We start from the raw sequence: 27,192 nt of genomic DNA, 5'->3' as shown, positions 1-27,192 counted from the left end.
TTAGGCATCTGACGACTGATTGTTTCAATATGTTCTCTCTTCACTTGCTGATTTGCAGAATGTGTTGGCAAATATATAAGTAAATGACTTACAACTGCATGTTTGGCCAATTACATTTACGTTTTCAGCGTATATACAATCTGTATTATATGAGCGCAGAAAAAATGCTGACCATGCCTTCATGGAGAAGGCGTGTATATATCTGAAAGACCTGCAGGCAGGGAGGCACTAAAAGCTGACAATCCAAATGCTCTTCCTTCTGGAAACACTTCCCTCTGAAAATGTAATCTTGGCTGTCTGACAGTCCATCTGTCTCCCTTTCAGTGATCAATCGTCTTCCTACTGACATATCTTGCAGGAAGTTTGGGCTATGATACGCCCTTATGCTTACAACTCGGCAACTCTCTTCCTTCTGCCTAATACTAAAGAGATGTGCATTCCATGCTCTGAATCTATCTTGTCAGAAATCCTCAATACTGCCGTATCCAAGTACTACTAGGAAAAGCCAGAGGTCTCCGGAGTCAGCCAAAATAAGCAGAAAATAGCTGTGTGTGCCAATTCCCAGCTGCCACACCACTCACTCACATTCTACTGTGTTCTAATCACTGACCGGATCTGTCAGATATCGATTGGGAGAGCTGGAAAACCTGTTGGGCAGGGACCATGCCAGACTGTAAACACAGTCATCTGCTAATGGGTTTGTACTGGCCTCGTCATCTGGCTGGCCCAGGACAAATTTGAGTGCCCAGATGAGGCGAATATCAGTTTGTTCAGTGGCCTTATAAAACGCCAACTAAAGGCAAGTGTTCAATTAAATATAGGCGTTACTGAACAAAACTGCAGCTGGTGATTGTCTGTGGTGACAAGATGGAGTTTGTAGTTTTCAGAAAGTATCGCGCATGTGTTAAAATATTGCTTAAAATTGCTCATCGCCAGAAAAATAACGCCAAGAGCATCGCTTCTTAATTCAGACAAGTGTCCTTTTAGTGAATCGATCGTTAACTTGCAAAAAATAAGAAGTGATAATATTTTTAACGCATGCTATAAATAGCACTCGTTTTTTCAACCTTTAGTGAATCGGCCCCTAAGAACTGGCCATTCTATAACATACTAAAAGTTAACCTTAAGGTGAACCACCCCTTTAAAGTGACTTAAGAATAATAAACTTGGACAAACTACTGTACATATTTAATCAGAAAAGCAAAGATATATGATATTGCCTGACGCGCTTTTAAGAAATAATCCTGGTGATTCAGACATTCTCTCCAAATTCTAACACACATGGTTTTCTAGTGCAGTGTCAGTGTGGTGAGTATGTGCTGTAACACACCCATGCCTCAGACTTCTGACAATTACTCTATTTATTTTCAGACAATTTTTTGGCCAGGCATCAGGGAAAAATGTATTAGAACGATAATAAAAATGGATCTTGTTGACTTTTTCATTGTTATTGTACAAGAGGATAGAGAGAATGGTATCATTTAAAGCTTTATTATTTTACAGAAAACTGCAGTCGGCAGTGTCACATACTGCATTAATTTATGGAAATACACGCTGCGTTTGTGTGACATTTTTGGACATTGACAAATAACCTCCATTGTCTAAACCGTTTTAATTATGACAAATCGAAATAAAGAGACCAAATGAAAATGCAATGCTGGGAAAACCTCTCAACCCTAACCAAGCTGAGTTTGAGCTGGAACAGGCCATTGGTTCTAGTTTAATAGGTGAGATTCAGGTGAATAAGGTGAATCAATAATTAGGTTTGCAAATTCCTCTTAAGGGGCATTTCACCATCAGTATAACTTTTAGCAATGCTGTGCACCATTCAGGGTATGCTTTTTCTCAACCAACTGAAAAACAGCAGTGGAGAAAACAGTGAATTGGTGGGGTGGGGTGAAATCTCTTGGGGAGGATTTTTGTATTCATACAAATCATATAGTGAATATTTCAGTATATTTATGTTTACCCTATTCTAGTGTCACGTAATTAGGGTTAAAAGCATGCTTTTAACAAAGGAAAAATGCATAGCTTCAGTGCATATACATTTTCTAGATAAAAGGCCCCGTTTGCCTACTTATAGAAATGTGTACAGCAGAATAATGTTGGAATTTACAGATTGCTTTTAACTTGGCAAAGTCTACTGAAATATAATGGGACCAATGTTTAGGACCACAATTTTGTCAGCAACACAATTTGTACATAGTACCCTATGCCTAAATTGTGGCAACAAAATTGCATTTCTAAATAGATATACGATACAACGAAAGAAGCCTCTGTTAGTGTAAATGAAAAAAAGTTTAAAGCAAGATGGCAATGTGACATTGGTGAGTGAGATCAAATAAACACTTTTTTGGGATAAAAGTGATGTTGTGATGAAACAGAACCACTATAAATGGGGAAATGATAATGGTAACCTTTGTCACAGAAAAAATACGTGGAGGGTTGATGAGATGTCGGAGTGTTTGTAGATGCTGCCTTTGGTGCAAGCAGGAGTGATGAAATGCCATGCTGAATGGTGGCTCATTTATCTTAGGGACTGTTGGCAAGGTCTTGAACTGTAAATGTGGTGGAGAGGGCAAATGTTCAGTGTATGAACAGAAGTCCGAATAGGCATAAAATTAGTTATATTTCAAAGAAAAAGTAGGTATAAAGAAGTTTTAAAAGATGAAAGTTCAACTTTTCCAGCATTTCAAGTAGAAAGAAAAGTTAAAGGAAAGATATGGTATGGTACTTTAGTATATGTTAGTATCATGATATTTCCATTGCACTCTCTTTTACATTATCTGATTTGTTTGCTGAGATCAATAGTTGTTTTGGCAGCTGGGGACAGATATCTTGAAATACTGTGAGCCAGTAGGAATTTCACAAGTTACAAAATAAAGATGGTTGGCATAGCAGAAGCAGGCTAAAGAAGGATTTACATTAAGTAACGATCCAGAGAAGACAGGTCAAACTATCATCTCCCAGTCTTTTACAAATGGAAGCAGGGTTAAAGAAAAGAAATGATGGCTACAATTTACATGAAATGGATAGAATTTCTTGTTATTATTAAGTAATTTTTTTACAAATTAGCTTATGGGTTTACTAGAACTTTGTTCCATGATTACCTTTTCTGTGTTCCAATGGAAGCAAGAAGGGGAGCATCACTACTGCAGAGTGCAATAGATCATTCTGCACAAGAAGAGCTGAATCTCCAGTTAGAAAAATGGAATTTGTGCTGTTAACGATGGAGGGAATTTTTGCTGGAATCTGGCTGCAGCAACAGCCCTGATTTTACTGCAAAAATACAGGGTATCTATATTATAAAGCTATGATGTTTTGTGAAATAAAGCCAACTGTGTCATATAAATTACAAAGAGCTAATTAGTGTATTTATAAAGATGCACATATAATTTATGCCAGACTAACACAAAAACTGACCCTATTATTTTACAGCACTCTAGACCTTCCATAGCCAAAACCAAAACTGGCCCTATTATTTTACAGCACTCTAGACCTTCCATAGCCCAAACCAAAACTGACCCTATTATTTTAAAGACCTTTTATAACCCATTAAAATCAATGAGACAAAAGGGGTCATTTATGACCGCAAGCACAGTTGCATTCTCTAAGGTACTTTGGCAAAATGTGCCCCTTGCATCAGGGCCACTTGAGGGCTCTGGCACATGAGGAGATTTGTCGCCGGCGATTTTTAAAAGAGCGATTTGGCGACAAGACGCCAATGCTAAACCAGTGGAAATCGCCAGCGTCAAAACATACGAGGCTACTTCAAGTCGCCTGCTGTTTCAAATCGCACACAGACCCTTTTCTGAGTGACTTGAGTAAACATGTGGGAGGAGTAACTGTTGAGTGGTACCATGGGTAGCAGATCGCATGAAATCTCTTCGCGTGTATTGTCGTGGCGACTTGTCGCCAAAGCGCCGGGGGGAAATACGCAGGCGACAAATCTCCTCTTGTGCCAGAGCCCTTAAGGTACCAGTGGGCCCAGGACAGAGATCTCATTTGTAGGCCCCTTAGCTACCCCAAGATATTTGTAAAATGATAACGCTTAAGCAGGAGAACTTGAATCCATTAAGGTAGGAAATAAAGAAACAGCCAATAGTTTGTGAAGGAGACATAAGATCTAGATGTGCTGCCCTGGACCAACAGTGTTGCAAGCAAGTAACCCATAATCACTAACAGAACATTTTTAGGGGGTTCTTCAGTCAAAAGTTATAGCAATTGAAGGGTTTGATGTTGGCTCCTTTTGCCTATTTATTAAAATGGCCCTGCTTGCACTTCCATATAGTTGCATATGTAGCCAATGCCCTCCTCCTGCTCTGAATCAAGCACTGCCACACCTACTAACTCCAGGGACTACTGCCACATCTGGACCAGGCGGTATCTCAAAAGTTCTCACAGCGCCACGCATCAATAGGTGTCACATACTTGTGCCAAAAGAATCGGGCACTCTCATAACTCTCACAGAAATGTCGCCAACCAGACTTTCAGCGCAATTGCTTCTGATTTGTAATCACAGTTGTATGTACCTGTTTGTATATCTTTATTTATAAACTGCTACTTATGTACGCAGCACTGTACAGTTGCATCTTTGACACGTTGGCCTCAACCTTTTTCACTCACCTATAGAAATATGTTCTAATATTTGTGGCCTCAGAAGCTGCAAAATCTACAAATTAACTAAATGAATACGGCAATTCAGAATCCTTCCATAAAGATCAGCATTATATTGTACTACTGCAAATGCAAATCTGCCCTGCAAACAATCTTTCTTTCCTTCTCATCTGTCACAGGCTTATTTAAAAAATAGAAAAAAAAACCTTTTTTAAGTGCACGATAACATCTTGTGTCAGTTGCATAATGGAAGAATAATACATACATCTCATTTCCGACTGCAGTACTTTCTCTGCCTTGTGGTTGAAATATAAGCAGGGCTTGGAGCTATCCTGCCCATCAAATAAATGTAAGGTTCTATATGTTCCCATAATTCATTTTTGCTGGCACGGCTGAACTATAAATTATGTGCTAAGCTGCTGAAATTCTTGTACTGGCATTATAGACAAAGCCCCTACAAGTTCAGCTTTCACAAAACACCCAGCTCAAGCAATGAAAGTGCAATGCTCAAGGAATGGATTCCTGAACATTTCAGACATGCCCACAAAAGATTTAAAGGCCTCAAATATTTAAACTTCCTTTCCACAGCTATCAAGAAACCCAATTTATCTTCTTGATATCGTAGAGATTCCCCTGCGCTAACACTTAGGTTAAAGGCGTTTCCTGCCATTGACACCCAGTTATTGGTTCACCACCTGCTGAAGCAACTCAAATAAGGCTGCTCTACCCATCTAATATTATTGATCAAGTTACCTCCTTCAAGACTGAGCTCCGGCTCAGGAGATTCTCTGCCAGCTAAAATGAGATTATTGATAAAGTTACCGGTTACTAAATCCAGACTGGATCAAGACACCAAAGTGTGCACACAGCAGATGAGCCCTCAAAAATACATACTTACTGTCTATCACTTAGTGCTCTATTTTCAATACAGGTATGGGACCTGTTATCCAGAATGCTCAGGACCTGGGGGGGTTTCTGAATATGGGGTCCTTCTGTAATTTGGGTCACCATACTATAAGTCTACTAAAAAATCATTTAAACATTAATTAATTCTAATAGGATTGTTTTGCCTCAAATGAAGATTAATTCTCTTTTTACAATATGACCGTCACAAAATAGATGGCATCTTTAATATTGCATGACAAAAAACAGACTGGCATCTGATATCTTAGACATAGAAATGCACAAATTTCTAACCTGCACCCAGTCTGGAATTCATGATTGCCACCTGCCAAGCAGTACACGTGACTAACTTTTCATCCCACCTGGGTCTCTTGGCAGATAACTTCTTATTATTAAAGGGAAGCTATACAGTAACATTTTCCTACTAAATTGTGCTTATGTCGACGGTTGGATATGTTTAAAAACCTAATCTGCCAATGTGTGGGCAGTCTCACTCCTTTTTTGTTTATTAACACATGATAGCTGTTCTATTCATTCAAAACACAACTGATCACATGCTTCCCAATGGGTCTCTACCCATGGGTGCATCCATTCTGGGGGGAGGCAGACCTATAGACAAAGTTGAGATTATTTAACTTGTGGTGCGAATGTATAGACCTGCATGGCAAATGCACACTGCTGTATGTGTACATGCACTTATACTTCTCTTGATGGGTTATTAACAACTAAATAGAAACTAGTGGTCAAAAAAGATTTGTCTAATATTTCCATTAATCAAAAGCGAATAAGAAGATATAGTAGCACTTATTTTATTAATTGAATAAAGCTAGACAATAAAAGAATGAACATTCAAGTAATATTGTTTAGAAGACTGACCCCTGAGATTCCATTCCATTCTGACCCCCCCCTTGCAAAACCAACCTGTAAAAAATGAATTACAAACTAGTATTATATTATTTCCCTCTCTAATAACTGAATCAACAGATCACTATGGTCTGTTTGCCTTTGTACATTGTAAATATGACATTTAATGATAACTGCTGCTTATAGCCCATATTGTCATAAACCCCCCAGCTATCCATGAATAACAACGCCAAAGCAGCAGAGGAAATATGTGGAAGGACAGAGAAATAGTGTGTGTTTATGAAGAATTATAATTGCTTTCTCAGATTACAGTAGGATATTGCTAGAACAGTCAGGTACTGTACAGCAATTACACTAGCTCTCTGCATGCAAAACAGTTGGTCATAGTTTAAATCGAGGAAAGGGACGATCAACAGAAAAGCATGCAAATATTATACAAATCATTTCAGATATCACTGGCCTGATTCACAGTGTGATAACAGGTTGGTGGCTGCCAGTCCAAGAAGCCACTAAACAGCTGCCACGGGAAGGCTCCATAGCTCCGTGCTGTGCATAAATGTAATGCAGCTGACAGATACATTGCTGTCAAATCAGCTGTTTGGAAGGAGCTGCTGACAGCTCTCCCTGTAAGAGGCATATTTATAAAGGTGTGTTAAAGATTTTCCACTAAAAAAACAGTGAAAGAGTCAGTGTAAAATAAATTCTGTATTAATAAACTGCCCTTGTTGTCCAAACACGTATATCATGGATTGGGATCATGAAAAGAATCCATTAAAGAGAGCTAACTGGCATGTTTGTAAAGGTGTCTGTTTCGTGTCATTGTTTTACACCACTCCAGACCTGCTGGAGCCCATTTCATTTAAAGGGACAAATGCCGGCAATTAAGAATTTCTGGTGTAAATAATAACTGTGGCCCCCTATTTTTTAGGGAGTTTCAAACTAACAACCAGCTAAACACATTTGCATTTCATTTTTGCACAGTTTATGTGGTGTACTATGGCTTTAAATTATTGTTGTGGGTATTTTTAAGCATCTTTATAAATGCATTCAGATGATCCAGTCACTAGAGGGGGGTTACTAAAGACCTAGCAGGGTTGTTGGTAGCCAAGTCATAATATCAAGATTACTGATTCTACCTTTCTGTAGGAGTAATATATTTTGTGTTGCTGTACACAGCTATTAAATTGGGGTTTCAGTTTCAATGGAGTTGAGCCATTTGCCAAAATCGCTGACACAGGAGTGGAACCTTTGTGCCACTGCGGCACATTCCTTTAAGAAAGAACTCCTTTTAGCTTCAAATTTTCAGTTACGCTATTTCCCCTAATATAAATGGCAGTTTTACACACTGGACACAAAACATCTATGAGTAATATGCTGTGCACATGGTCCTTTGAAATCTATGCTGGCTGTCTTAGTCATAACACGTGGCCCTTTTTTCAAGTGGTTTTTGGCAACTTTACCGCATGTGATCTCATGCTTTAATAAATGTCATTTGAATTCTTTGGTGGATTTTGCCAGTGTATATCCTTCCTGCGGTCTTCCAACTGTAGTTGAACTACAAACACTACCATCTCCCTATGGTTGTCTGATATCACTGAATATTTAGCTGGGGGTAATTAGTCCTTTTAATAAAAAAGGTCATATACCTTTATAAACAATGTTTAGATGTCACCATTTATTTATGCCTAGTGATGTCACTTGTGTCACATAGCCAATGGGCAACTGTGACATTCTAATTAACATACCCCCTACATTAAAGAACTATAAATTAAAGCATACTTAAATTAATTGAAAGCTTGTTCTTTTCTTAAGATGTCTGCCTATTGTGTACTTTTTTATTCACAGTATTATGCAGCCACTTAATGCTATAACAAGTATTTTTTCATACGATTAAGAATGCTTAGGCAGTGCAAAAATGCCACGGTGCTTCAATATAGGTTCTTTACCGCGCGAGTTGCAACATGTTTTAAAATAAGCTATGGAAAATTTGATGCCTTATTAAAATCCTGAGCTGAATCACTAATCCGAGTGCCTACTGGAAAAGGGAAAGTGGTAACAAAGCAATGTCATGCAATGGTATTTAGACAACTGAGCATTTAAGCACAGGTGACATGCTTGGTCTACTTTTAGAACATCATGAAATGGTACATCATTTTTATTGTCACACTGTTGAAAGCTGGGCTGTTTTCAGATATTCAGCTCTGAGACTAGCTGGGGGCAATCAGCATTTATGGGAATGATTTCCCTAAAAAAAGTAATTCTCTTTCGTATTGATTGTATTGCTGATGACAGTTTAAACTAAAAGCATTTAATAACTGAATTTACATTACACCAGAAAACTAAACAAACACAAACACACCATGTTTTTATAGTCTTTGTCACAATATGTAAACTAAACTGAATCTGACGCTGGCTACACATCTGTGCACTATACCTACCTCTGTAATCGGAACCCTGAAATTTACGTTTCTGAAGTATAATGGCCTTGTAAACCACAGTGGTTTGCACGTATGATAGAGTTCCCCCAGCTATGCATAACAACTCTCCATTTGAGTGGTTTTGGTGACGTAGAAACCACTAGATCAAAGGTTAAGTGCTTATTACAGTCACTAGAACCATAAATGACTATAAAACTGAACACTGTAATCTAAAGATCCTAGCCCGCTGTACTTTTGGGGAAAGAAGTTGTTTGAAGGGAAAAAAGGCTGTCTGAACAGATTAATATTCTTTGTTAATAGTAGTGGTTCATATCTGTTTTTTAAATAATAAAAAATGGGGGGGGGGGGCAGAAAATTACAAAATAGATGGAAGGGAACAGGTGCCAATTGTACATTAGGGAGGTGAAATTTAGTTGCTAATTGACATCTGTCCTTGAAAACTATCCTAATGTTCATGGCTGTCAGATATGTGAATTAACTGCTATGTTCAGCTTACAGTGCAGAGGAATGAGAGGAATATAATGTGATGGGGTGGAGGGAACATGCTGCCTCTAAGTGCATAATTATATGAGTGCCAGGCTCAAACACTCAAGGTAAGAGGAAACCCACATACTGCCATGTAAAGATATATCCCTCTTTAGCACATGTAAGTGAATCATTGACTCCGCTTGACTTTCCTATGGCCAAGCAGTGGTCATGGAGCGTTCATCCGAAAAAGTGCCCTTGTTTTACACACTTAAAAATCTTTTGGGTGACAAATTTACCTGCAACATATTCACTAGGTCAGAAATCACCCAAGGTTCCACATATAAACAGGGCCGCTATCGGGGGGGGAAGAGGGGCTACTGGTGTGCCAAGCCCGGTGAAATCTCTTTCAGCCGTGTCTCAAAAGTTAAACAAACTACGTAAGTTACATACAAAGTTAAGTAATTTATGAAGCTTCAGCAAAAAACTGCCTAGAAACATATGTAACTTGCCTAGAAACTTGGGTATCAAGCAAAAGTTCAGACAAGCTTGACAGGGACAGGCAGGGGCAAACATCACTGACCCCCAATGAATTAAAAAACTTAAGCTAAAGTACACTGTCCCCAATGAACTGACTGACTTATTAGCACATTCATTTTAACTATTTATGAACTGCTTATTATAGTGTAGAGTAATATCAGCTGTTTATATTAGGAAGTATTTACTGAATTATGTCAGTGTATCTTACATGGACTTTCCACAGTGTAATGACTAGTAATTGGGCCCCCCAGCAACATCACTGGGGCCATACGCTTATGAAATTTACGTAACTTATGTAAAACTTTTATGACTGTCAAAGAAACTTACGTTAATGACCCCCAATTAAAAGGGTGACTTGTTAGTGTAACTATTGCGTAACTATTTTTATAAACTACTACTGACTAGTTATTGGGTCCCACAACAAGATCATTAGGCCCCTAAATGTAACTTTTGCAAAACTCACATAATCTCCATAGCAAGCAATGACAGTGCAGAGCCACTGACCCACAATAAACTGAATGGCTTATTGACACATTAATCAATGGAATATATGAACTGCTTATTATGGAGTAACATCAACTGTTTATACTGCACACACAAGGAGCTAATGCCCATGGGGGCCTCCATATTAATAAACTGTATGGGGCCCACAAAGGCTCTTGTATATAAATGCTGTTCATATGATTGTTCTTCTAAAACCCATAATATCAAAGACATTTACTGCTACTTGAGGAGGCTAGAGTGTTTCTGAGTAAAGCAATGCAATATATTTAATGTGTACTTCTTCCCCTGTATATTACAGGAAGCCAGGTCCTGCAGCATATGCTTAAGTGCCCACACCAGCACAGAAATTTGAACCCCCATAGATGTTGTTTACCTTTCACAGCATCTTTCATTGCCAAGCAGATGCTTAGAAACAAAAATATTCTAGCTAAATGTTTGCAAACAAAACGCTGGGGACCTTCACTCAATATACAGCTTTTTTATGACTTAAAGGAACAGTTCAGTGTAAAAAGGAAACTGGGTAAAATAGATAGACTGCACAAAATATTTGCAATATAGTTAGTTAGGCAAAAAATGTAATCTATAAAGGCTGGAGTAAGCGGATAACATACTACTTTCTACTTTGCAGCTCTCTAAGGTGAAGACACATGAAGCTACTAGTAGCAGCTACTTGTTGTAGCTACTAAAATAGACAATTCTGATCATTTACTGATAATTGTCTCCATGTGTGTTTTAGAAGGGGCAATTCTCAGTATTGTCTATGGCAGGGTAATTTCTGGCTTTAGTAGCCATAAAAAAAGTAGCTGCTACTAGTAGCTCCATGTGTCTTCACCCTTAGGGTGGTAGCTATGGGGTTTCTTCTGCATCAAAAGGTGCACTAAGGTAGCTATGGGGTTCTTCTGCATTAAAAGGTGCACTTGTTTATGATTTTTAGAGCAAATGAATGAGCACTCAGTGAAAAAGATGTTGAAGTGCAGCCACAATTATGCTGCAATTGTGGGAAACAATTACCTAAAGATAATTATTACATACTTAATAATCAGGCATTTATAAAACATTAAACAGTGCTTTATTGTGATGTTTAGTTAAAGACGTTTATAGACAAGGCAAGAGGCAAGAGATTCTGTTTATATAAAATACTCCAAGTCTCCTCAGCAGGCAGATGTTGGAAGGCCAACAGCCTCACATCTGTACCCCAGCAATTACTAAGCATCTACTTATGAAGGAATTCAGTTCAGCTAACAATTTTATTTGCTCTATCTTAGCCACAGTCTAAATTTCTTCATAGTCTCAATTTCTCACCATCAGCCATCTATATAGTTTTAAATGGGAACCAGGGCTTGTAGTTTAAAAATACACACACAGATGCCACAGATCAGGTCCTATGTTGCCGAAAGGGAACATTAACATGCAAAAATAAACACCCAGTTCTTTTTAGTTTTATACATACGTATGCCTAACAATTAGGTCATCAGCAGATCACTGGCAAGAGCAATAACCCAACAAAACATTTTTGTTCTTCCAATACATACTTAGGTAAATATTAACAATAGTGAGGGAATATGGGCAAAACGGATTCTAGGGAATGGTGGAGAATTACAAAAATGACTAATAACTTTAAGCAGAGGATAAGGGGAGGCCCTTTCTGTAAGCCTGGGACTGTTTATGGGCTTCTTTTGCTTCTTACTTTCTAACGTGTTGTGACTAACTAGAATTGATTGGTGTCTGGTAACTGCACTGGTAGCTTCTGTTTACTAAAGTGTGTTTCAGTTGTCTGTAACTTATCACCCATTAAAGGGATAGTTCATCTTTAAGTTAACTTTCAGTACTAATGTTATATTCTTAGCAATTTCTCTTCATTTTCTCTAGTTTTGAAATGATTGCCTTCCTCTGCAGTCTCTTTCCAGCATTCAAATAGGGGGTCACTGACCTGGTAGCCAAAAACTATTGCTGTGACAATACAGTCTTATTGTTATAGCATACTTTTCTATATAGACCCTCGACTATTCATCTTCTAGTCTGTCATTCAAACCACCGCCTGGTTTCTTAGGTAAACTGGACCCTAGATAACTGCTGAAACTGTCTGCTTCAGCCTATCAGGACTTAGCTCAGCCCTCCATCCCTGACAAGAACTTTGGATTCACAGAGGAAAGGCATTCAGTCACTATGTGACAAACTACAAGGGGGAATGTAGAGGAGGGGGTTGAAAAATTAAATTGCAAGGTTAGTGCAGGGTATCCATGAAAGTGTTAATATCCCTTTTAGTAAATTGATGTCTGTGTTAGAGAATCAGCCCTTGTGTTTGTAACTATAGAACTCCTACCATCTCTTACTGGCTCTGGAATAGGTCTCTATTTCTGATGGCACTGGCACCACTTGATTTTAATTCATGGTGCTCTTAGGGTTTTTTTTTATTTTTTATTTAAAAAAAAACAGCTGAGTTCTGACCTTTGTTCTTACATAAAACTGTTTGCCAGTTTTGGCTATGTTACTCCAAGGCGATCTGCTTCATTGATATTGCAACAATCTCTGTTTATAATAATAGATATTTTAAACTCTCTCAGTGATTTAATAGGGATTTATTTAGCTGACAGCACAGTTTAGGTTCCAGCTCGAAAAAACACATGATCCTATTAGATGGAACAACCCACCCCCCAAATATGAGCATGCAAATGATAAGTAACGTACTTCATGCAGTTTAACAGTGACAAGACCACCCCAGGACTGTTAATGAGGACAAACTTTAAGCAGTATAACTGCATGAAATATGTTAATAATTCCCAGAGTTTTGGTGTAAGGAGTAAATGACTAAAAGTAAATTAGGTACGGAATGTAACTAGTTCATGGATGGATAATCTTTGTCACTATAGCAGTTCCTGAACTACAACTCCCATAAATCGCTTAGTAGTTATAGCTAGTGTTATAGCTTAGCACCAGAGCCAAACATAAGTCAGCAAAGTAGTATTTATAAAATTAAATATAATTTTATTTATAGCTGAAAACAATGGCTAATATTTGGTTAATGAGACTGAATTATGTATATGGTAGAGATGCAGTGAATCACAGATATGTTTCAGGATTTGGCTCAATTTGAGCCTTTTTTGCAGGATTCGAATTTGGATGAATCCAAATGTCTCCCTGTCCCTCCCTGCACAGAAATGCCCCTGATATAACCATTTAAGGCCTCACATCCATCCAATCCCATCTCCCACCACATCCATCTCCCAGTCTCTGCCACTGTGATGTCACCTCCCTGCTTGCCTGGTATTAGATACGGGCGAAGGTGGCTATCCTAAAAATGGGGGGCCCAAACTCATTTAAAACATTATGTTCAATACAATGATGAAACCAGGTGAATGCATTAAAATGTAAGAATTAGAAATCAACATGCACTTGTAGATACAGCATTTTTCTTGTAGCATAGGAGACTACAGAGCAACTAACCTGCACCTATAGAAGTTTTGTCTGGCTATGCTCTGCCCCACCCTTCATACTCCGTCTAAAGCAGGGATCCCCAATCTTTTATACCCGTGAGCCACATTCAAATGGAAAAAGTTTTGGAGAACACAAGCATGAAAAAGGTTCCTGGAGGTGCCAATAAGAGCTGTAATTGGCTATGTAGCCTCTATGTGGACTGGGATCCTACAGAAGGCAATTACACTCGGTTTTAATGCAATCAAAACTTGCCTCCTAACCAGAAATTCAAAATTAAGCACCTACTGAGACCAACATCCAAAGGGTTGGGAAGCAACATGTTGCTCAGGAGCCACTGGTTGGGGATCACTGGTCTAAAGGTCCCCATACACGGGCCAATAGTAGCTGCCGATATCGGTCCCTTGGACCGATTCGGCAGTTAATCGGCCCGTGTATGGGCACTCCCGACGGGCCTGCTCGACCGATATCTGGCCTGAAATCGCCCAGATCTCGATCGGGCAGGTTAGAAAATCTAGTCGGATCAGGGACCGCATAGGCTCGTTGATGTGGTCCCCGGACCGACTTTGCCTATACCCGTCATTATAATTCAATCGCACCAGAGGTCACCCCTTTAGATTAGAGGAAAGGAGCTTCCATTTGAAGCAGCGTAGGTGGTTTTTCACGGTGAGGGCAGTGAGGTTGTGGAATGCCCTTCCTAGTGATGTGGTAATGGCAGATTCTGTTAATGCCTTTAAGAGGGGCCTGGATGAGTTCTTGATCAATCAGAATATCCAAGGCTATTGTGATACTAATATCTACAGTTAGTACTAGTGGTTGTATTTATAGTTTATGTATGTGAGTGTATAGATTGGTAGGTGTGGGTTAGGTGTGCTGGGTTTACTTGGATGGGTTGAACTTGATGGACACTGGTCTTTTTTCAACCCTATGTAACTATGTAACTATGTTTGGCGCCAGGGCCAAACGATTGAATTACCCTGGATTCTCCCGATATCGCCCACCCATAGGAGCGGATCTGCCCGTGTATGGGGACCTTAAAGGTGGCCAAGCGAGCGGATCTTCCCCCGATATCCCCACCTACGGGTGGGCGATATCGGGGAGCATTTAGGTAAAAAAAAAATAATCCGATCGTTTGGCCCTGGGGCCAAACGATTGGATTATGTGGGCGGCAATGGGGCAGTCGGATCGGGGACCGCATCAACGAGCCGATGCGGTCCCCGATCCGACCGGATTTTCTAACCTGGCCGATCGAGATCTGGCCAATTTCAGGCCAGATATCGGTCGGCCAGGCCGCTCTGCCCTGCCCATACACGGCCGATTAGCTGCCGAATCGGTCCAAGGGACCGATATCGGCAGCTATAGTCGGCCCGTGTATGGCCACCTTAAAGCTTTCTGTATTGGACAGCAAATCGCAGGGAGTGGGTGATTGAACTCTTACTGTAGATGATAAGGTAAGAGTTGGGAATAATTTAATTTGAATTTTATCTATGGAATTCTAGCTGGCAGTATAACAATTAAGCATAAGGATCTTAGATTGTAAGCTATATGGGTCAAGGACATCCTTCCTCCTTTGTCCCTTAGCACATGGCACTATCTCTGTAACTCTGCCTATTTATATCTATTTATTGCAATGCTTATCTTTCTTCTCCTAATTTTACTGTATTGTATAAATGTATAGTGTTGTGTATACAAGCAGTGCTATAAAACATACATACAATGGCAATTATCTAAATCACTAATAATTGTATTACTGTAGATAAGAAAAGATATGGGATACTACAGTTATATGATTTTGTTTCCTTATCTCTTTCACACATGCTGAAATTACCATATCATTGGGCTCTAGGGTTATGGCATAAGAAAGGAACGGGATTCAGATCATCATAGACCACAGATCATAGAAATTTTAGGCCAATAGCACAAAGGAATATTTCAGGAGGTGGCTACACATTTCCTGAAATTGCAACCCCATTAGTTCTTTAAGTGACAATTACTTGTACAAACTAAGTTTGAGGTCCCTCCTGGGCTATTAAAATAGCCCCTGGAAATTGCCCCCCTTGCAATGAAAGACTGAGCTTGAATGACATGACTGAAACACAGCAGACATACCCGTGTACCAGGAAATGTACAAGCAGGTATATGAAATATGCAAGCAGAAAAGCAGGTATAACCTTCCTCAAAATGTACATAGAATTTTTCAAAAACAACTTTTTTTCCCAATGATATTGTCCTTCAAAAAACCACATACAGATAAAACCAATGTGCTAGATAGCTAATTTGTAATACATCTAGTTAGCCCAGAGTATAGTCCTTAAAGTTTGCAAATCACTGCATTATCAGTAACAGTAATGCATTTTTATTATATGGAAGAATTAATAGGATACCTGCAGCTTTCCACCTGTTTTGGTTGGTGGTGGGCGATAGGAATTGTTGCTCAACCACAGTTTATGCACCATTAGACATCCCTAATATTAAGGAACAGGCTGTTGAGGCACTATGCTGTGAGCAGCGCAGATGATCAGTTCTGCTGCAACTTCATAATATTAAAACCATTGCAGAGATAGATGGCTACCAAAATATTTGCAAAAAGTAAAAAAAAAAAGTATAAATGCTTTGTTTTCCCTTCTAATATTCTGTAACATGAGATAGGCATACAATACAGAGATCTCTAAAAGGGCCCCTATAACAAAGAGGTACTATATAGGGAAGGTATAGCACGAGGATGCAATTCTTTCCCTGGTGGCAATTACATTTTAACAATCCTGCATATAAAACTGCAGTGCATCTGAACTGTAATTGCAACACCTAAATGGTCTAATTGCAACACTATACAGAACTAACTGGTGAATACTTGCACCATAATTTTGCACTGCAAAACAAAAAAACATAAAATTTCTGCAAAAATATCACCTATACAGCCCTATCTGCACATTAAGCTTCTTGTTTTCAGCTTACAATCCTTGATTATATTGCAACAAATAGAAATGACAACAATACAAACCAAAACAAACCAAATGAATACAAATAAAAAGTGAAAAACCACTAAACAAATAACTAGCATGGCTGATTACCAACAATCGAACGTGTCTATGTTAGGCAGCATGGCTCTCTGCCTTATATTGTTTGATCCATTCAGTAACTGTTCTTTAACCACTTTCTAATTTGTCAGAAAAGAACATTCAAGTGGTCTTAATAGCTAGTACTCTATACCTGCCTACTAGCCAAACATCACCTTTGCCCTACTTATTTGCTAACTAACAATTACAAACACATCTACTTAGTAGACTTGCCTACGGAAGAATATAGTGTATGTCTGAGCAAGGAAAAAAACCAGGATGGATAGATAAGAAAAATGATATATAGATAGATAGACAGACAGACAGACCAACAGACCAATAGACAGGGAACCTAATGGTAGAAAATGGAAAAACAGACACACATATACACATATAGACAGATATAATGACAGTCACGCAGAGACAACCCAGGTTTTGCGACATTGTAACATTAATATTACACAACTGCAACTATTGGGGTTTATACAATGTCTTTTATTTTTGGCTTATTTCTAACAGATCCTGCATGTTAAATATGAATGTATTTGAAATGGAATTTTAAGTAATTATACAGAAAAGCCACTAATAAGCTGGAATTATCAGTGACTCTTATTTTAGCTCCATGAAATTTATATTAAAGCTCAAATTACTGACAGCTAAATTTCCAGCAAGTTCCCTATTCTAGCTCTCATGTAACAGGCTTCTCTTGCACTACAGTTAATCTCCCACCCACAGGACGGAGCAATGACCTTAGCAGCAGAGATAGAAATATATCCAGTTTCTTATACAGTTCTTCTATAATCTATACATGGCATTTCTGGTTTTCCTGGGCTTTTTCTCAGTTAAAAAAAACAACAATAAGTACATTTTACCATAAGATTACAAAAAGCAAAATATTATTTACAGATAAATGTGGGGATAAAAATTAAAAACCTGGTATTTTTAAGACATTTCCCAAATATTGCATTTTCCCATATCTTTGGATTTTCTTGGTAATGCTTTACTAAGAAAACATTTTACACTGAGTTGCATTGAAGCCTATAACTGTAAAAATCACACATTTTTCTAAATCCAGTTAAATAGTTCTATATAAAGTGTCCCCTTTGTTGCCACTAGGGGTCATTTCCTCAGACCTTTTACCTCTTGAGTAGAATTTGGAATTATTTTGCACTCAGATACTTTAAAGAAACGGTTATAAGAACACTTTGCATGAAACCAAATTCACAAAATCAGACTATGCAGTATTTTTCTCCATGCTGACAGCAAGTCCCTACATGTCACTCCTTGTAATTCCATCTAATAACCAAAGATTATCTCTCAAAACTTTTTCCTCTCCTGGATTAAACTGGTATTGTGTCTCTCAGTCATTACCAGTAATTTGCTTTCAAAACAGACCTCTTATGAGTGAAATTGGAAATAAAGGCCGCAATTGTATCCCTGACAAACTCATCCTTATCACAGGTTTGTACACGGATGGCACAGAAACACTGGGAAACCATGAACTTAAATGTACTTGCAGTGCTGTTTCTTAGGGAAACAAGCAGGTAATACTACATTGGTATACATACAAGCACATTAATAGATGATATATGACAAATGTTTAGCTGACTGAGTAATCTTAACCCTGAAAATAAGCCCCCATACTGATAATGGAAGACTTCTACAAACTCTCTATGATTACTATAGTGAAAGGGTTTTCTAAAAATATAATATTAAAGAACTCTAAACCAGTTAGGGTGGCTAACACTGACATATATAATAATTGATAAAATATGATAAAGATATGTCAACAAATATATTAATTGTAAAGAAAGAAAGAGAAAGAGACACATCTAGTTTAGAGGAGTAGATAGCAATGATGGATTATAAATATACAAAGTAGATGACAAAGATTGTAACTGGAGGAATACCTATGCAGAGATAGACATGATAGATGATAGATAGATAGATAGATAGATAGATAGATAGATAGATAGATAGATAGATATATAGATGATAGATAGATAGATAGATAGATAGATGGATAATTGATAGATGGGTGATGATAGATAGATAGATATAGATAGATAGATAGATGATGATGATGATGATGATAGATAGATAGATAGAATTTCTAGTTGGCAAACACATACATATATAGGTGACAGATACAGAATATGATAGATAGATAGACAGACAGGTAGATAGATAGATAGATGATAGATAGATAGATAGATGATAGATAGATAGATGATAGATAGATAGATGATAGATAGATAGATAGATAGATAGATAGATAGATAGATGATAAATAGATAGATGATAGATAGATAGAATTTAGTTGACAAACAGCTACATATATAGATGACAGATATGGATGATAGATGGATGAAAGATAGATAGATAGATAGATAGATAGATAGATAGATAGATGATAGTTTATTAAATGTTGAAATACTATAGAAACAAAGAAATGGCAAACAGTTTAAATAAAAGGCAGTTACAAAAATATTTTCCCCCAAATGATCTTAATGCTGGTTGCGCCTAACTATCAGAGGGTATGTATATACATATGTGAATAAGGCCTTGATGCCCCGGTTCCACAGCTGCCGGGGTTCCGCACAGCCTCGGTGGGAGGGTTCGGTGTCACTGGACTGTGTCTCAGAGCTCACGTCAGTGCTCCAGTAGCTCCCGGCGCAGCCCACACAGGATCAGTGAGGAGAGAGAGGGAGGCTCCGCTGGGTATGGGCAGGCAATGGAGCACCTGTTGTGCCGGGACAGGCAGCTCGATACATCCCTGCACCCACAGCGGCACGGAAACGGGAATGTGGCTGCGGCGGGACACCAGCGGGAGAGGGGCACTACTTCAGGCCGAGCGCAACCCCCCGCTTAGTGGCTCACTTTCCCGGTGCCCGAGTCTCACTGATATAACCCGACTTACCGAGCAGCGTTCCAACTCACTCTCTGCCCCGCACTGCCATGCACACAGCGCTCTGCGCTCCCGGGGCAAAAGGAATTTGGGCATTTGGCTGTTATTATCCTGACTGAAAGGCGCAGACCTCGGCTGCTGCAGAACCTCTCCTTGGATTAGCAGCCGCCTGGCATTCCCCTTGTGCACCTGACAGTGCATATCGATAAATACAACGGAAGGACTCTACTTGCCAAGGGGTTCTGCGGCAGCTGCGGTGTATGCCATGCGGGCCATAAATATGTTGCAAAGTAGTGGTATCCTATGAGCAAAGGGTGCACGAAGCCCCCCATCTTTACACCGTGCCTGCCTATAAGAGGGGCCCCAAAGCAGCACACAGACACAGGGTAACACAGAGAGATCCGACTTACAGCCAGTTGCTAGCATTAGCGGAGAACACAGCTAAAATCATCATCAATAGAGACCTCAAGAAGTATTCTGGGGTCATCCTGCTGGGAGTCGGTAGGGGTCCCAATATGTGCCAATGCAAACGAGTAGGTCGCTGATGACCCTCACGGATTATGTCTACTGTCTCCTAAGGTCCCGTTACATGTAACACATCCCATGAATTGCAAGCTCTTCAGATCAGGTTTTTCCTTCGGACTCTTCTGATTGTCCTCTCACTGACAGTCGCTGCACAATCCAGACTGGCAGCACAAGAGGGGCACAGAAAGGCAATGCCAATGAATTTGCTTGGTTCCAGATCAGGGGGCTCAGGTGGTCACTCTGTCAGCTCGAATCTACAGGGCAGAAAAAGTCCCTTTTGGTGCAATTCGTCGGGATGCCTCGCAGGTGGCTCAAGTCTGCACAGCGACCTCAGCCGGGAATAAGCGCAGCGCAGACAGACTGATCGCACCTTGTAGCTGTTACCGCGTTATACAGTGGCCGCTCAGTGCGCCTCCTGCCTGCCTCTCACAGAGAATGTCAGTTTGGGCTGAAGGATTCCCGGGATGGAGCAACAAGGGGAAAGGGGAGGAGGAAAGGGCATGTCCTGCATGGTGTTACCCAGGCGGCGTTACACTATAGGGACACCCCCGGGGCGGGATATCAGCTCGCCTCCATTTATACAAGGTGAGCGGCGCGCTGCTTTCATTCATTGCTTTGCTTAGAAAGCCAGAGGTTTGGAGTGTTGCAATTTACATTCAGTGTCAATGTACTCGTTGTTGAACTACCGCTTCGAGTTTTCTTAACTCCACTACTGTCAAAGAAACTGCAGTTCAGCAAGAGCTGGGAAGTTGCACACTCTCGCGATTTAGTTTGATTCCAAAGGGGGATTCAGGCTTACATGCACTTTATGCGCCAAACGCATTGAAAGGCAATTTTCGGCTGTGCGCTTGGTGTCTGCCGCCTGAGTGGCGTGAAGTCGTGTTGCAAGGCCACTGCCAGTGCACATGTGTAGGGGCTTAATGACGGCATGGAAACCCTACATGATGTACTTTCTTACAGTACTTTCTTACAGTTACACTGCTTTGGCCCCTGTCTCATTAAACGTATAAATCCAGAAGTTTCCAAGCATTAATATATTAATATATTCCTCAGGAGTGCCGTCTGTAAGAATTCGTAAGTTTCGTAATAACTGAATAGGGCCAGTTCCATGATTCCATCCATTGCACTGTGCTAACTGGACTGCACCAATCCCATTGCACTGTGCTAACTGGACTGCACCAATCCCATTGCACTGTGCTAACTGGACTGCACCAATCCCATTGCACTGTGCTAACTGGACTGCACCAATCCCATTGCACTGTGCTAACTTGACTGCACCAATCCCATTGCACTGTGCTAACTGGACTGCACCAATCCCATTGCACTGTACTAACTGGACTGCACCAATCCCATTGCACTGTGCTAACTGGACTGCACCAATCCCATTGCACTGTACTAACTGGGCTGCACCAATCCCATTGCACTGTACTAACTGGACTGCACCAATCCCATTGCACTGTGCTAACTGGACTGCACCAATCCCATTGCACTGTGCTAACTGGACTGCACCAATCCCATTGCACTGTGCTAACTGGACTGCACCAATCCCATTGCACTGTGCTAACTGGACTGCACCAATCCCATTGCACTGTGCTAACTGGACTGCACCAATCCCATTGCACTGTGCTAACTGGACTGCACCAATCCCATTGCACTGTGCTAACTGGACTGCACCAATCCCATTGCACTGTGCTAACTGGACTGCACCAATCCCATTGCACTGTGCTAACTGGACTGCACCAATCCCATTGCACTGTACTAACTGGGCTGCACCAATCCCATTGCACTGTACTAACTGGACTGCACCAATCCCATTGCACTGTGCTAACTGGACTGCACCAATCCCATTGCACTGTGCTAACTGGACTGCACCAATCCCATTGCACTGTGCTAACTTGACTGCACCAATCCCATTGCACTGTGCTAACTGGACTGCACCAATCCCATTGCACTGTGCTAACTGGACTGCACCAATCCCATTGCACTGTGCTAACTGGACTGCACCAATCCCATTGCACTGTGCTAACTGGACTGCACCAATCCCATTGCACTGTGCTAACTTGACTGCACCAATCCCATTGCACTGTGCTAACTTGACTGCACCAATCCCATTGCACTGTGCTAACTGGACTGCACCATTCCCATTGTCCTGTCATTAGGTGCCAGAGGGGTAGCTACTTTTTATTCTCCTACATACCCATTTGACAAAAGTACCCTGCCAAAAACTGAAATAATTCTTTAGAAGAACAATATTACTAATAGGAGCAGCTGCATGTTCTTCCTGAATAATATTTTGCTCTGGTTGGTATGAACGTCTCTCACAACATGCTTAAATGCAACTAATGCAAAAATACACTTGCCATGTCCGGTATAGTGACATACATTCAGTTACTGACTGGTATCAGATATACTGTAACTGGACACTTACCGTATATACTTTGTTAGTGGGCACTGCCAAGGGATAAATAGAAAGTCCAAGTAAAGCTAGGTATGTTACCAGTGGTGCAACTACCAAGGGTGCAGGTAGGCCCGGGCCTTCCTTTTTCTGGTTTACTAGTTATCTGGAATGCACCAAATCCGGAATTCAGTTCAGTATTCACCAAATCCAGTCCTCTATCAGCAGAATGAATCCAAGGGCCTGACTGAAACAAATCCAAACTCTTAAAATCACATTGGGTTATGTAATTAAGGAAACTGCAAAATTTTAGCGTGTGGATTCTCCCCTTTCTTATAATTTCATTCCAATTTGCATATACAAATTAGGGCTCAAACAGGTTTAGCATTTGTTTTGCTTATTTTGTTTATGAGCATTATTATTAGCATGACTGTGTGATAAAGGGGTTGTTTTTTTATTTTCCTATGTCTAATCTCTCCCCAGGCAGCTCACCTGCATGGTAGAAGTTCACCCTAGCAGTCACAAATGCAGTAAAACAAACAATTTTGTGGGGTACACTTCTAGCTACTACAGTAACGGTTCTAAATAGTTCCTGATAAAATTGACCATAGTCAAATTCCAGTGGGGCAGGGACTACGTATAATCTCTGTAAAGATTTTAGATTTTGCCACTAGGTGGAGCATGCAGTGAAAATTGTCTGCTATAATCCTTGGAAAATGTCTTTGCTGCAAAAAAAGGCAAATCTAAAGATATTCATGGATAGGCGTGACATATAAATCACGTTAATGCATCAGATTGAGCAATTGAAAAACATTAACATGCTTAGATCCACAAGGGATCACTAGCAGGATGTTTATTCAGAAGTGCTAATTTAAAATACTCTTACCAACCATCTGTGACCACCCATTATTATTACATGCTATTGACTATTCATCAATGAATCAATGAAATGTAAAACTTACAAATATTAGAGATATAAAGCTACTGTATCAATAGTGCATCTGCATCCAGGTAAATAAAAAAAAATTTGGTTTGTCATTCCATAATGGATTCAGGATAAGTGATTTACACATGAATTGCTCCAGGTGGCTGGCATCATATATAGTTCATATAACTGTAAGCTCATTTGGGTAGATCTCTCTTTACTTGTTGAATTGGTTATTGGTTGTTTTTGTAAGTTTTCTTGTATATTATTAATAGAGCAATAGATCTCAATATCCTTCTATGTTGTGTCAGGATTCCAAAAATGCTTTTTGCAAATTTCCAAATAAGTCACTTTGTCACAAATCCATACTCAGTACCATTCAAATTAATCACCATGTTGATGTCCATACACTAAAGGAGAAGGAAAGGTCAAATCACTGGGGGGGGGTGGGGTCCAAAATGTTAGACACCACTCAGCTGCACTTTAACAAAAAAGCCAGCATTTTCACACTACTGTGCATGCATGGGCCCCAGGATCACAGAGAGACAAGAAGGAAGGAAGAGGATTGCTCAGCATCATGTAACCTGGGCTGGTGCAATTTTCTGCTAATAGAAGCACCAGCCCAGGGTATGAGGTAAATCACTGCCTAGCACCCTGTGATTTCAACTTTTCCTTTTTCCTATAAGGCAAATATGAATAATCAGTTCTGTTTTATCTGGGAATCCAAGGTATCCATCTAATATCAAAAAGTCTTTGTGTTTATTAGGAGTGATCAGACCATCAATGGTGAGTTTGATAACACAAATTTTAAATTATTTCTATACATAACTAGCACTGGCTTGTACCGTTATTACACCATCCCAAGACAAAGGGAAAACAAAGACATGTGACAAGACAGAAACACATGGGCAGGCGGTCCGAAAGTACACGTGCAGCATACAAATGAAGACTCACCAGTGACAAATATGCAGATAAAATGTAATTAAAACTGTACAGCATTAATTCAAATATAATACATTAAAAAACAATAAAAAGAAACAAGCCAAAGAATACATTTCATTAAGACTGCGGGGAGCCATGGTATCCAAAGTCCATATCCATCTTGCTTCTTGTTGCAGCAAAATCCTCCCATGATCTATCAGCATACAACATAAAGAGGGAAGACTATGGCGTTCGCTCGATCGGTCCAATCGTATTTTCCGCGACTTTTTCGTACCTTGTGCGACCTTTTCGCTGCTTGCGTGACTTTTTCGTATTTTTAGCGCGAAAAAATTGGATCGGTTTTGCCGCTGTTAACAATCGTTCGGTACAAAAATTTTGTGACTTTCAGATCGCCAATACGATATTATCGTGACTAATTCAATTTTTTCGGAAGCATTTTCGTGATATTTGCGATCTTCAGAAATCTTTGTTTCCAATCCGAATTTTTCCCATTTGGGATTCGAACTCGTGTTTTGATATATCTGCCCCTATGTCTCTTTTCTACAAATTTGTCTAGCAAATTGTGTATCAGATTTTCCACCTGCCATAACAATCCATATAGTGGACCTGTGATCACTCATCCTCAATCTGAATGTGGTAGTTAGCACATTTACCAATATAATAAAGCCCACGAGGGATTGGTGGAAGGAGCAGTTACATTTTTGCACTTTAACTGCATGGGCAAATGCACAAGCCCCCCTCAGTTAAATCAGTATTATGGAGGCTTGTGTATTTCACCCTACGTCTGTTTCTGTTAAACATGGGTAAATTTTAACAGTTTATTTAATTGTCTGAAATTAAATGGGGCATGATGGGAGAGATTCCCAACCTTTGATTTTAAAATACACAAACCATGCATCATGTGCTCTTTTCTAGTATACTAGCTTGCCAGAAACCCAATGCTGCTCCTGGAGTAAAATGAAACTGCTTTGGTGCAGAGGCCAGGAAAGTTTCTTATTTGTTTGTTTACTTTATCTTTATTATTTATGTACATATACTCTATTATGTTTGTTTATTGTTATTATTAATCACAGTATTTATATTCATCTTTTGAGGAAGGCTTTTCATGTGCAGTAAACATAAAATATGCAGTAAACATAAAACTGTTGTTGCATTTATGGGGCTATTGTTATTCTAAGTACAGAATCTACACTGGTAAATAAGAAGTACAACTGAAAGAACTATTACATTCACTGCTTATAGCATGTAGCTGGCTGTATACAAATATTTTGATTCAGTAGTAGGATTTGGGATGATTGATATTACATATGTTGCCAGGGAGCACAATTTAACCTACCCTGTCATAGTAGATTGCTGTCCCATGATCAGGAAGAGAGGCTCGCTCCACCAGTCTGCTAGAAAAGCCTCACACAAAATTACATATCTAAAATTATCCCTACAGCTGCTGCAAACTAAAACTCCTAACACTATCAGGCTAGAGTTTTGGGGAGGGGAGGGCTGGTGCTGCAGGTGTCTGAAACCTTTCACTGGATCAGAAAGTCCCAGAGACTGTTAAATATTGAAGGCTACATGTTGCTAGTAATACCACCTTAAGCTAATAGATGGAATTATTTAGGAGTTTGATTTGCTTCACTCGACAGGCCATTTCTATTACAGACTGTTCCAGGGCACTGTTCCAGGTACTTGCATTATGTCAAACGTTTAATTTCAAAAGATTGCAAACAGTTCAAATTTCAACTAAAGTTTACTGACAGTCCGAAGAATGTTAATGAATTCCCACATCTAATAATGAGGATAAGTGTGTCAGTTTGGCAGAATGGACTTGACTGCAGTCACACACTTTTCTGCTTTATGGGGTATAAGAACTCAGCAGCAGCACTGAGCTCTAACACCTATCCAAATGTTTAATCTGCAATTCAAATTGCAAGGAAGGATTAATGATTGGTGATTTGTTTCATTACAGAAAACAAATATTTCTGGGATTTTTTTTGTACATGTTGCTTGACAAGTGGTAGGTCTTAAAAGTGTCTAAATGGCTAAAAGTTGTGTGCATGTCTTAAAAATTAACACAGCACTCACTTTCAGCCACTTCAGTACCTTACTGCAAAAATCCAAAAAGTAGTAGAAAAAAGCTTCAGTAGATTTACTGCAAACCATTTATTGTAGGTAGTGGTAACTACCTTACTGCTCTCTGCACTCCTGGGTCTGACTACAAGTATCTTTAAAAAAAAAAGAAGGTAATAATCTCTCATACATCCAATCCAAGTGTCCTTTATGTTTTACACTACAGAGAACAGAAAAGGGGAGATAGATGCTGCTTTTAATATCAATAACATTAAATTCACTGCACTTTGTTATCAACATGTATTGGAAAGTTGCATAGCATTACATTTGATTTTGATTTTATGATGCATATATTTTGGGGGCATTTACTAATGCTTGTTTTTTTGCAGCTAAAACCCAATTTTGTGGCAAAAAAACCCTATAATTTTGACACTATTTATTAAGCGACAAAAAGTCATCTAAAACCTGTTGTTTTGTCCCAACAGATGTCCCAACTGGAAGATCTTGCCTCATGGTTTTAGAGGTTTTTGCTTTTTTTTAAAGCTGGCTTTTGTATGGCCAATATAAAAAGTTTTCGTTCTCGTTCCACAAATCAAAAAAAGTCAGGTTTCCAC

The 27,192-nt window shown here is 39.5% G+C and overlaps 1 protein-coding gene across 1 annotated transcript in view; it reads right to left on the bottom strand.

Moving 5' to 3' along the window:
• wnt4 (Wnt family member 4) overlaps window positions 1–20,617 on the bottom strand; it is a gene marked incomplete at its 3' end in the record, with an annotated part of 41,612 nt that extends 20,995 nt beyond the window's left edge. Inside the window, 1 exon segment of the mRNA NM_001252086.1 lies at window positions 20,138–20,617. Within this exon segment, the coding sequence (NP_001239015.1) occupies window positions 20,138–20,214 (77 nt within the window). The 5' untranslated portion in view covers window positions 20,215–20,617.
• Window positions 20,618–27,192: the final 6,575 nt, after the last annotated feature.

This window comes from Xenopus tropicalis, chromosome 7 (genome assembly GCF_000004195.4).
Source record: "Xenopus tropicalis strain Nigerian chromosome 7, UCB_Xtro_10.0, whole genome shotgun sequence".
NCBI lineage: Eukaryota > Metazoa > Chordata > Amphibia > Anura > Pipidae > Xenopus > Xenopus tropicalis.
The sequence above is the reverse complement of the archived record's forward strand: the minus strand, read 5'-3'. Positions and strand labels throughout refer to the sequence as shown.